This window comes from Heptranchias perlo, chromosome 16 (genome assembly GCF_035084215.1).
Source record: "Heptranchias perlo isolate sHepPer1 chromosome 16, sHepPer1.hap1, whole genome shotgun sequence".
In the NCBI taxonomy this organism is placed as follows: domain Eukaryota; kingdom Metazoa; phylum Chordata; class Chondrichthyes; order Hexanchiformes; family Hexanchidae; genus Heptranchias; species Heptranchias perlo.
The window spans coordinates 42,882,478-42,895,654 of NC_090340.1; the positions used below are offsets into that span (position 1 = coordinate 42,882,478).

A 13,177-nucleotide genomic window follows, 5' to 3' on the forward strand; every position below is an offset into this window, starting at 1 on the left:
TAAAACCAGGATCACTGGTTTACAGTTACTGAATAAATCAAATTCCATAGGATTTGGAATTTTTACCAATGTCTTGGGGATTGTATTCCACAATTTTGTTGTTTTTCCCCATGCAAACTGTAAATCAGTGGCCTTGATTAAAACCGATGCATCAGAACTAGTTTTCTTATACTGCATGTGAAGTTCCCACTGTTGACTTAATGTCCATACATTATGTATGTTGAAATACTGGTCTTTAGAAGAACATTATTTATAATTGCACTGGTTCTTTTACCATAGATAGCGCCATGGAACATAAACATGGAGCAGCCAGTTTGATTTAGTCCAATTAAATATCTCAGCTAGAAACTCACCAATTTATTAATTACTTACCCAGGAAAGTTCACATGCAGCCTAATCTCACTGTTTTGAGACCCCCACCCCAGTACAATAACTATGCTATGATTATTTTACAGAGTGCAACTTAACTAGGAGCCAGGAACTAACCTGATCTGAAAATAAGCCAAGCAGATTTTTCTCATTTGACAGTTCTAACATGCAGCCCTAACAACCCAAAAGGACATTTCCTTTATCTACTTGAAACCAAGTTGAATTTTAGAATTTTTCTCAACAGCAATTGAAATAGTCACCACCTGCATGCAAACATACTGTAAAGTATGAATTTATTAAGTTAGCCAATTATAAGGTCAAAACACTGAAAAAACAAACATTACTTGAGAAACTAACAATTCTATCAAATTGTTTTATGCATCTCATCACTCGAGTTGCAACTGAGCAAAAGATCAAGTTGGAATAAACTTCTACCAGCCCAAATATGCATACATTGATTCTAGCTTCTATTGTATTAAAAAGTAACATTTACATATACAATGCTTCTCAGTACAAGTTTTTTCACTCCAGCAGATCTGTCTGCACAGCTTCCTGCTCGGAACCACAAGCACGATAAATATTATTCTGCCGTAAATAGCTTTAGAGGTCTTTTTTGCATTCTGATGTCTTAAATTTGAATTCTTACAGTCTTTTCATTTGATAAAATTGTTTCACTGTCAGAGGGTACCAAATTGCACGTAGACGAGATGCTGCAAGCTCTTGCTGATGTATCACTGTGATATTTCCAAACCTTGATGACAATCTTTCCATTAGGAGCTTGAGAAATAGGAACATCTTGGGCAACAAAGCACTTGGACCTGCAGAGCTTTTGCCCCATTTCCTGGAACTTTTTTCTGAAACTCTTGTTTAACCAAAAGTATACAATACAGTTGAAGAAGCCATTTGCACATGGCAACCACAGGGCAACAAATTCCAACCACTCTGGCACCCTCTGCTGTGTTAGAGCTGAATTGTAAATACATTCAGTTAGCAATAAAAGAAAGACTTTTCATAAAGAGCCTTTTACAACCCCAAAGCACTCTAGGGCCAATGAAGTACACAATAGGTTTGATTCCACTTAATTCATGGTACAGGGAATTATTTAGCATTTCTTATGTGGCATAAGGAGCCAATTCAAATGTTACTTCTATCCATAAACCTCAAGCTGAATATTAAGCCAGCGATTTAAGTAATCTGCAATTCTAGTCCAAATAAATGGGGATCTTTTGAAAGACCATTAACTAGCATTTTCTTCCTCTGTGTGTATCAGAATTAAATAGGCAATAAAGCTCCCCTACTCTGTCCCAATGTTGAGGTCTCCCCTACTGTGATGTTTTACATTTTTCATACCAGCCATCTTATGGCCTCAGACAATTTAGTACCAAATTAGGGGTAGTTTTGTGCTTTGGATTAAGACTGCCCAAACACATTTCACATGGTTGTCCTTATGACCAGATATCAGACTTTATGGGCTGAATTTGAACTAGTCTGAGCTGTATGATTGATGCAATAGGTTAGATGCCAACCAGTCACTCCCCATTTTTGTAGTTTTTATAAACCATTCCTAATTTAAATAGGATTACTAAGTGTAATCTCAATCAGAGTTAAGGAGCGGACCTGTTTGGAGTCGAGGGCGGAGCGTTGGACCAGATAAAGAGTGAGGTCCGGGGAGTAGGCCTCAATCGGAGCTCCTGAGGTAAGGAGCGGTCCTGTTTGGAGTCAGAGGCGGAGCGTCAAGAGTTCGAGGCTTGAAAGAGCAAGGTAAGAAAATCAAAAAAGTGATGTCAGCACAAGGGAAGGAGCTGATTAGCTGTTAGCTGGTGAGGTTTTCTTTTTCTGGTGAGTGTCTTTCTTTTAAGTCTTTAGTTTATTTTTGTTAAGTTTCGTTAATCTAATAAATTGAGGCATGGCAGGGCAGCTCACACCCGTGGAACTCCATGACCCTTCCTGTGTCCTGGACAACCACAGGTGCAGGAAGCTTCATCAGCTGGAGGAGCTCGAGTTCCGGGTCTCGGAGCTTCAGCAGCAGCTGGCATCACTGCAGTGCATCCACGAGGCAGAGGCCTACATGGGTAGCACGTTTCAGGATGTGGTCAGCCCACAGCGAGAGTGCAGGCAGAGAGGGACTGGGTGACTGCCAGACATTCAAGGAGGACCAGGCAGGTAGTGCAGGAGTTCCCTGAGGGCATCTCACTCTCTAACCAGTATTCAGAATACTGGTGAGGGAGAGGGTTTCTATGCAGAGTGCAGCCAGAGCACCATGGGTGGCTCAGCTGTACAGGGCAGGGGTGGGGGGGTGGGGGGGGTGGGGGGGGTGGGGGAAGGAGGAGGAAGGAATGAGGAGAAAGGTCAAGAGAGCAATAGTGATAGGGGATTCTATAGTTAGGGGAGCAGACAGGCGTTTCTGCGGCCACAGACGTGATTCCAGGATGTTATGTTGCCTCCCCGGTGCCAGGGTCAAGGATATTACTGAACAGCTGCAGAACATTCTGGAGGGGGAGGGTGAACAGCCAGAGGTCGTGGTCCATATCAGTACCAACGACATAGGTAGGAAGAGGGATGAGGTCCTGCAGGCAGAGTTTAAGGAGTTAGGAAAGAGATTAACAAGCAGGACCTCAAAAAGGTAGTAATCTCCGGATTACTCCTGGTGCCACACGCTAGCGAGTATAGAAAAAGGAGGATACAGCAGATGAAAGCATGACTGGTGAGATGGTGCAGGAGGGAGGGCTTTAGATTCCTGGTGCATTGGGACCAGTTCTGGGGAAGGTGGGACCTGTACAGGCCAGACAGGTTGCACCTCAACAGAGCTGGGACCAATGTCCTCGTGGGGAGGTGCGCTAGTGCTGGGGTGGGGTGGGGGGGTGGGGGGGTAGGGAAGTTAAACTAATTTGATAGGGGGATGGGCACGAGGATGTAGCATTGGAAAGGGGAAACAAGGGGCACAAAGGATCAGGAGAGAAGGATAGCCCTAGAGTAAAAAAATAGTAAGGTATTAGATGGGGTCAGATCAAGAGAGTACAAGAAGATCTAAGACGGATTTGCAGTGCATGTTTGTAAATGCACGAAGCGTGGTAAACAAGGTTGGTGAGCTGCAGGCACAAATAGCCATATGGGAATATGATGTTGTGGCAATAACAGAGACCTGGCTCAAAAAAGGCAGGATTGGGTACTAAATATTCTTGGATACAAGGTGTTCAGGAAAGATAGGGAAGGAAAGATAGGAGGGGGTGGCAGTATTGATTAAGGAGAATATTGCAGTGCTGGAGAGAGAGGATGTCCTGGAGGGGTCAAGGACAGAATCTATTTGGTTAGAGTTAAAGAACAATAGAGGTGCCATTACACTACTGGGCGTATTCTATAGGCCACTGTCTAGTGGGAAGGATATAGAGGAGCAAATTTGCAGGGAAATTACAGAGAGGTGCAAAAGCCATAGAGTCGTGATAACGGGGGATTTCAACTATCCTAATATAGATTGGGATAGTAATAATAAGGGGCAAAGAGGGGGAGGAATTTTTGAAATGTGTTTAGGATAACTTTCTCGACCATTACGTTTCCAGCCCAATGAGAAAGGACACATTGCTGGACTTGGTTCTAGGGAATGAGACGGGCCAAGTGGAGTAAGTGTCAGTGGGAGAGCATTTAGGGAGCAGCGATCATAGTACCATAAGGTTTAGAATAGCTATGGAAAAGGACTCTGTCCACTCTAAAGTAAAAATACTCAATTGGAGGAGGGCCAATTTTAGTGGGATGAGAACAGATCTGGCCCAGGTAAATTGGAATCATAGATTGGCAGGCAAAACTGTAATTGAACAGTGGGTGACCTTTAAAGAGGAGATAATTTGGGTACAGACAAGGTACATTCCAAGGAGGGAGAAAGATAGGGCAAATAAAGCCAGAGCTCCCTGGATGACAAAGGAGAGAGAGAATAAGATGAAGTGGAAAAAAGCAGCATATGACAGGAGTCAGGTTGATAACACAAGTGAGAACCAGGCAGAATATAGAATGTTCAGAAGGGAGGTGAAAAAGGAAATAAGAGGGGCAAAGAGAGAGTACGAGAATAGACTAGCGACCAACATAAAAGGGAATTCAAAAGTCTTCTACAGACATGTTAACAGTAAACGGGTAGTAAAAGGATGGGTGGGGCCACAAAGGAGATCTGCTCATGGAGGTAGTGGGCATGGCTAAGGTATTAAATGAATACTTTGCATCGGACTTTACCACAGAAGATGCTGCCAGAGTCTCGGTAAAGGAAGATTTAGTTAAGATACTGGATGGGCTAAAAATTGAGAAAGAAGAGGGACTAGAAAGATTAGCTGTACTTAAAATAGATAAGTCACCTGGTCCAGATGGCATGAATCCTAGGATGCTGAGAAGTAAGGAGGGAAATTGTGGAGGTACCGGCCATAATCTTTCAGACATCCTTAGATATGGGGGTGGTGCCAGAGGACTGGAGAATTGCAAATGTTACACCCTTGTTCAAAAAAGTGTGTAAAGATAAACCCAGCAACTATAGGCCAGTCAGTTTAACCTCGGCGGTGGGGAAACTTTTGGAAACGATAATCTGGGACAGAATTAACAGTCACTTGGATGAGTGTGGATTGATTAGGGAAAGCCAGCATGGAACTGTTAAAGGCAAATCGTGTTTAACCGACTTGATAGAGTTTTTTAATGAGGTAACAGAGAGGGTAGATGAGGGCAATGTGGTGTATATGGATTTTCAAAAAGCGTTTGATAAAGTGCCACATGGTAGGTTTGCTAATAAGATTGCGGCCCATGGATGAAGCCATCAACTGTCGGTTTGTTTTACTAAAAGTAAATAAAGTGTTTGATAAAGTTCCGCGTAATAGGCTCGTCATCAAGATTGAAGCCTATGGAATAAAAGGGGCAGTGACAGCATGGATACAGAATTGGCTAAATAACAGGAAACAGTAGTGGTGAACGGTTGTTTTTCAGACTGGAGGGAGACAGTGGTGTTCCCCAGGAGTCGATGCTGGGACCACTGCTTTTCTTGATGTATAATAATGACTTGGACTTGGGAGTACAGGCCACAATTTCAAAATTTGCAGATGACACAAAACTTGGAAGGGTAGTGAACAGTGAGGAGGATAGTGATAGACTTCAAGAGGATATAGACACTCTGGTGGCATGGGCAGACACGTGGCAGATGAAGTTTAACATGGAAAAATGTGAGGTGATGCACTTCAGTAGGAAAAATGAGGAAAGGCAATATAAACTAGAGGGCACAATTCGAAAAGGGGTGGAGGGACAGAGGGATCTGGGGGTGTATGTGCATAAATTGTTGAAGGTGGCAGGGCAGGTTGAGAAAGCGGTTAAAAAAAGCATACGGGGTCCTGGGCTTTATAAATAGAGGCATAGAGTACAAAAGCAAGGAAGTCATGATGAACCTTTATAAAACACTGGTTCGGCCACAACTGGCATATTGTGTCCAGTTCTGGGCACCACACTTTAGGAAGGATGTGAAGGCCTTATAGGAGGGTGCAGAGGAGATTTACTAGAATGATTTCAGGGATGAGGGACTTAAATTACGTGGATAGACTTGAGGCTGGGATTGTTCTCCTTGGAACAGAAAGGGTTGAGAGGAGATTTGATAGAAGTGTTCAAAGTCATGAAGGTCTAGACAGATTGAATAGAGAGAAACTTCCCATTGGCAGAAGGGTCAAGCATAGATTTAAGATGATTGGCAAAAGAACCAAAAAGGCGATATGAGGAAAAACTTTTTTATAGAGCAAGTGGTTAGGATCTGGAATGCACTGCCCGAGGGAGTGGTGGAGGTAGATTCAATCATAGCCTTCAAAAGGGAACTGGATAAGTACTTGAAATGAAAAAATGTGCAGGGCTACGGGAAAGGACGGGGCAGTGGGACTAGCTGGATTGCTCATGCATAGAGCTGGTGTCGACTCGATGGGCCGAATGGCCTCCTTCCGTGCTGTAACCTTCTATGATTCTATAAGTGTAAAATGCATACGCACAACAGGGAGATTTACTGGAATTAACAATTGGCAGCCGCCTTTAAAGTATTTGCTCTCACCAGAAGTAATCTTTGCTGGAAAATGTTATGTGTAAAATGTGGGGGAGGCGGGCTGGTGTCATCAAACAACAACTTGCATTTCTAAAGTGTCTTTAACAAAAAAAAAAATCCTAAGGTGCTTCACTGAACAGGTGTAATGAAAACTGATGTCAAACAAGGAAAGAAGAGATCAAAGATTTGGGCTTTGAGGAGGATTTTAAAAAGGTAGGAAAAAAAGAGATAGAGAGCAAGTAACAAATCATTAGAACTGAGGTCATAACGCCAATGGTAAATCAAAGGGAGGGGAAAGGGATGCACAGAAAGCTGCAGTAAAAGGAACAGAGCTTGTAGGAACTGATACAGGGCTGGAGGAGACTGTAGAGATGAAAGGTGGGAAAAGACCATGGCAGAATTTATAGACAAGGATTTTGATTTGAATGCATTGGGAGATAGAAAAGCAGTTTAGGACAGCGAGAACAGGGGTGATGGACAAGCAGGACATTATACATGTGACAGAGTTTTGGACAAGTTGGTGTTTATGGAAGATGGAGGATGGTAGGCCAGCAAGGAAAGTGTTACAGCAGTTGAATGTGGAGGTGACGAAGGCATGTATAGGAGTTTCAGCAGTAGGGGCAGCGCCAATGGAAGTAAGCTGTCTTGGGGATGGATATGATATGGGGTTTAAAGGTTAGCTCAGGGTAGAACAGGACACCCAGCAGTGAAGTCAAATGTTCTATGCAAATAACCTATGGTAATTCATCAAACTAACTGGTAATTTTCAACGATGTGTGGGTAAACACTACACAAAGGATTTTTCATAAAATTACAAATAATTCAGGGAAACAATTTGCAACAAGCCCAGAAAAATGTATTATTAATCTTCAGCGTTCTACACAAAGGGTTTTAAGTCATTAAATAACTGCACCTGAGTTACTGGAGTAAACAATAATTTTTATCAGAACACTTTACAAAGTTTTTTTTATGGCACTTATGAGGTCACAATAGGACATCTAACAGGAACTCATTACTAAATATTCTGAGTGCGTTGCAGAAATATAACCATTTCTACTAATACACATTATTGCTTCTTTAAAAAGGTAATATGTCAAGCCAGCTGATGCACTTTTCCCTAAAGAATGCTTTTAAAATGCTTTTTAAAAAAAAAGCAGGAAAAAAATAATACAGCTAAAGTTGCTTTGCTTCCGATACAAAATCCCCACAGCCCATGGTAGAGAGTTCTTGGACTAAAATGGCTTACAGGACAAATTCTCATCCAGACCAGGAATGCCCCAGGTTTTATCCCAAGTCTGTGCTGAGTTAGTTGATTGTCCATCTGGTAGGTGTGCTATTTCCACATTCTTACCACTCTTTGGGTAAAGAAGTTTCTCCTGAATTCCCTATTGGATTTATTAATGAATATCTTATATTGATGACCTCTAGCTTTGGATTCCCCACCCCCCCAAGTGGAAACATTTTCTCTACATCTACCCTATCAAACCCTTTCATTATCTTAAAGGTCACCCCTCAGCCTTTTCTTGTCTAGAGAAAAGAGCGCCAGCATGTTTAGTCTTTCCTGATAAGTATCTCCTCTCAGCTCTGGTATCATCCTTGTGAATCTTTTTTGCACCTTCTCCAGTGCCTCTCTATCCTTTTTATAATATGGTGACCAGAACGGTTTACAGTACTCCAAGTGTGGTCCAACCAAGGTTCTATACAAGTTTAACATAACTTCTCTGCTTTTTAATTCTATCCCTCTATATTAGTTTTCTTAGGATTTCTGGCATGCGATCCTCTTTTTCTACTGTAAATACTGACGCAAAGTAATTGTTCAACATGTCCGCCATTTCCCCATTGTCAATGACAATATCCCCACTTTCAATTTTTAAGGGGCCAACACTGCTCCTGACCACCCTCTTTTTCCTAATATAACTATAAAAGTTCTTCATATTGGTTTTGATATCCCTTGCAAGTTTCTTTTCATACTCTCTTTTTGTAGCTCTTACTATCTGTTTTGTGTCCCTTTGTTGATCTTTGTATCTTTCCCATTCGCCAGGATCTGTGCCATTTTTTGCCTTTTTGTATGCCCTTTCCTTATGTCTTATACTGTCCCTTACCTCTTTAGTTGACCATGGCTGTTTTTTGTGGCAAGCAGAGTTCTAGCCCCTCGGGGTATAAACCGATTCTGTATCACGTTAAATGTTTCTTTAAATATTTCCCACTGATCATCAGTTGTTTTACCCATTAACAGATTTGCCCAGTTTACTGTGGACAGTCTCTGTCTCATCCCATTGAAGTCAGCCTTACCCAAGTCTAGAATCTTAGCAGCTGATTCACTTTTTTCCCTTTCAAACACTACATTGAACTCGATCATGTTATGATCGCTATTGGATAGATGTTCACGCACAGTTAAGCCATTAACTAAATCTGGTTCATTACTCGTTACTAAATCTAGTATGGCTTGCCCCCTTGTTGCCTCTAGGACATACTGCTGTAGGAAACTATCCCGGACATACTCGAGAAATTCACTACCTTTCTGACAGTTGCTAGTCTGCTTTTCCCAATCTATGTGAAGGTTAAAGTCCCCCATTAAGACCACTATGCCTTTGTTACACACTTGTCTAATCTCTGCATTTATACAATCTAGCACTTCAGCGCTGCTGCCAGGGGTCCTATACACAACTCCCACTATAGTCTTAGATCCTTTCCTATTTCTCAATTCAACCCATAAGGTCTCTGTTGGCTGCTTACCTCTCGTTATATCCTTCTTTATCATTGAAGTGATTTCATCGCTAATCACTAAGGCTACTCCTCCCCCCTTCCATTTTCTCAACAAAATTAACATAAGTAAAGCAACAGTAATGAAGAAAATAATAGCACTAAAGAATGACAAATCCCCAGGACCAGATGGTTTCCATCCCAGAGTTTTAAAGGAAGTAGGTGAGCACATTGAAAGATTATAGTTATGGCATCTACAAAGTTCTCTAGATTCAGGAACTGTCCCTCTAGATTGGAAAATTGTACATGTCACTCTGCTTTTTAAGAAAGGAGAGGGAAACCAGGGAATTATAGACCAGTTAGCCTAACATCTGTTGTGGGGAAAATGCTGGAGTCTATAATTAAGGATAGGGTGACTGAACACCGAGAATTTTCAGTTAATCAGAGAGAGCCAGCACAGATTTGTGAAATGTAGGTCGTGCCTGACAAACCTGATTGAATTTTTTGAAGAGGTGACTAAAGTAGTGGACAGGGGAATGTCAATGGATGTTATTTATATGGACTTCCAGAAGGCATTTGATAAAGTCCCACATTAGAGACTGTTGGCTAAGATAGAAGCCCATGGAATAAAGGGAAAAGTACAGACTTGGTTAGGAAGTTGGCTGAGCGAAAGGCGACAGAGTAGGGATAATGGGTAGGTACTCACATTAGCAGGATGTGACTAGTGGAGTCCCGCAGGGATCTGTCTTGGGGCCTCAATTATTCACAATATTTATTAATGACTTAGATGAAGGCATAGAAAGTCTCATATCTAAGTTTGCCGATGACAAAGATTGGTGGCATTGTAAGCAGTGTTGATGGAAACATAAAATTACAAAGCGATATTGATAGATTAGGTGAATGGGCAAAACTGTGGCAAATGGAATTCAATGTAGACAAATGTGAGGTCATCCACTTTGGATCAAAAAAGGATAGAACAGGGTACTTTCTAAATGGTAAAAAGTTAAAAACAGTGGATGTCCAAAGGGACTTAAGGGTTCAGGTACATAGATCATTGAAGTGTCATGAACAGGTGCAGAAAATAATCAAGAAGGCTAATGGAATGCTGGCCTTTATATCTAGAGGACTGGAGTACAAGGGGGCAGAAGTTATGCTGCAGCTATACAAAACCCTGGTTAGACCGCACCTGGAGTACTGTGAGCAGTTCTGGGCACCGCACCTTCGGAAGGACATATTGGCCTTGGAGGGAGTGCAGCGTAGGTTTACTAGAATGATACCCAGACTTCAAGGGTTAAGTTACAAGGAGAGATTACACAAATTGGGGCTGTATTCTCTAGAGAGTTTAGAAGGTTAAGGGGTGATCTGATCGAAGTTTAAGATATTAAGTGGAACAGATAGGGTGGATAGAGAGAAACTATTTCTGCTGGTTGGGAATTCTCGGAGTAGGGGGCACAGTCTAAAAATAAGAGCCAGACCTTTCAGGAGTGAGATTAGAAAACATTTCTACACTAAGGGTGGTAGAAGTTTGGAACTCTCTTCTGCAAATGGCAATTGATACTAGCTCAATAGCTAAATTTAAATCTGAGATAGATAGCTTTTTGGCAACCAAAAGGTATTAAGGGATATGGGCCAAAGGCAGGGGTATGGAGTTAGATCACAGATGAGCCACGATCTTATCAAATGGCAGAGCAGGCACGAGGGGCTGAATGGCCTACTCCTGTTCCTATGTTCTAGAAATGAACCCTGGTACTTGGTTTGCCTTTTTTAAATGGCCTTATTATCCTACATTGCTACTTTTAGTTATTTGTCTATCTGTACCCATGGATTCCTTTGCTCCTCTACCCCATTTAGACTATTATCAGAGCAATATGTGGCCTCCTTATTCTTCCTACCAAAATGCACCACCTCACACTTACCTATATTGAAATCATTTGCATATTACACACCCATTTTGCAAGTTTATTAATATCATTTTGCATTTTGACATTCTTCCTTTGTAATAACTATATCCCCCAATGTCATGATCTTTAAATAAAAGAAAGTAACAAATAAAATAAAATCAAGGCAATAAAGTCATGCCAACTCAAAACCAACTTACCATGTGGTGTCCACCAGTCACAAAAGGTATCCAGTGGACTGGCAAATTGGGGTCCAAGGATCATCTGGGCAAAACCAATGACTCAAAACACAGGCAAGCAGTCAGAAGAATCCTGCCATGAACCCTTGACCCGTGGAGAGCAGGTTTTGCAAGGATCCAGCAGAAGATGCCCTACTCTGCTTCCCTTTACAACGGATTACTTAATCTCTGCACCTCCCTGAGTGCAAATGACGTGAAAAGGGAGTGAGACAGGGGTGTTTTTACTTATTTGGGATGGGGGGGGAAATAGGCAATTCAGCAACAAACAATTTTGTAACATCTTCAAGAAGAAATTAAACTTTACTCATTTTAAAATGGGGGGGGGGGGAGGAAAGAGAAATAAATTACTTTAACTAAATAAAAGCTAGTCGTCAGTAGAATGATTACGCCTTTTGAATACTCACCCTGATAGATCATGTTGCAGACACAAGGGGTCCAGCAGATATAATAAACTATAACCACGGGCACTAGGATTCTAGAAGCAGCATCGTGCCTCCTGTTCACCTTCAATAGTTTAAATCGATTCATCTGACTCCTGGCTACAAACCAGAGACGGAAATTAGCAAAAGTCATGATGAGCGAGCAGGGGAAGAAGATGAATGCCGTCAGCATAAGTGAATAGATGACATTGCTGGAGAAATCCAGATTGCAGATCAAGGACGCTCTGGAGAAATAAACTTTGACAATTCCACGTGGGATGGATATGGGAAATAAGAGGATGGGAGGCAAGAGCCAGACAAGAGCGATGAGAGCTTTGATTCTGCAATTGGTCATCATAGTGCTGTATCTGAGGGGGAAGAACACAGCGATGTAGCGCTCGATGCTGATTGTGGCTAGAGAATATATGGACGAAGTTAGGATGCTGGCGTCTAGAAACACCACTATGTGACAGAAGGGAGAGTCAATTTGGTTTCGGAGCTGTCCAACACTATTCCCGTATAAATTCAGAGGGATGACTATCAGTGCCAGGGCGGCGTCGGCCCCAGTTAATGAAATGAGGACTAGGCGACTGTTTTTGGACCACCCTGAGACTGACGAGGAAATGACCAGAATCACAGCCGAGTTCCCTAGGATGATCAAACCGCACAAAACTGCAATGATACACGTTTTCAGAGTAGCATTATCATCTGCCTCTTCCATGGATCTGGTTCGGCCAATGCCAGTTACATTGGCTTCAGTTATGCTTCCATTCTCCGTTATGAGCTCCGCCAGGGAGAGATTCGTTTCTGCTATTTGTCTGCTGCTAAGAAACATTTTTTTTAGGCGTTTTAAAAACTAAAGTTGCTCAAACCAAACTCCTTAAGAAACTATTTCTCCACTCCAATTTTCCTGCAGAATTGCAAACTGGTAATTTTAGAAAATCAGCCTCTACTCTTTCCTAACATTTAAATACCGATTACCACCTGGGTCACATGATAAGCAGGCAACTACAATCCTCGTTAAAGGGGTTTGATTTCTCTAACTGATTAAAAAGAGACACGTGTCCGAATGAATTAAACTAAGTAGAAAAGGTGGGGGACGTGTAGCATAACCTTTCAACAGTTCTGTACTTAGACTATTCCATTTCTTATATTTCTGTGTGACATGCAATTTTCTATATTTTGGGAGCTTGTTTCAGATGTTCTGACGTGCCTTCCAATGCATGGTGTTTGAGATCACATTTCCTTTAGGATCCTGTTGGAAAAGTGGCCTTTTTGTGAAAAGTTCTCTTCCACATTTCACTCTACACCCCCTGCCCCAATTACAGATGTGACATGGAAAGTTGAGCAGATGAAATATTTTGCTCTAATACGGATAAGCTTGCTGTTGTATACTACTCCGTGGGAGGGGGGAGGGGGAGGATGAGGGGTACTTGAGCTGTTTAGCCAACCTGCCTCCTCCACTGCAATCTGCACGGAATGGCAGTCCTCAACTGCATTTTGTGCATC

At 42.0% G+C, this 13,177-nt stretch overlaps 1 protein-coding gene across 1 annotated transcript; it reads right to left on the reverse strand.

Annotated features, from left to right (window-relative positions):
- Positions 1 to 679: 679 nt before the first annotated feature.
- On the reverse strand, positions 680 to 12,519 carry zgc:162592 (uncharacterized protein LOC561993 homolog). Its single transcript, XM_067997493.1, has 2 exons — positions 11,654 to 12,519; positions 680 to 1,335 (listed from the first exon to the last, which is right to left on the reverse strand). Exons 1-2 carry the CDS (start codon positions 12,501 to 12,503, stop codon positions 998 to 1,000), a joined length of 1,188 nt encoding a protein of 395 aa, XP_067853594.1. The 5' UTR covers positions 12,504 to 12,519; the 3' UTR covers positions 680 to 997.
- Positions 12,520 to 13,177: the final 658 nt, after the last annotated feature.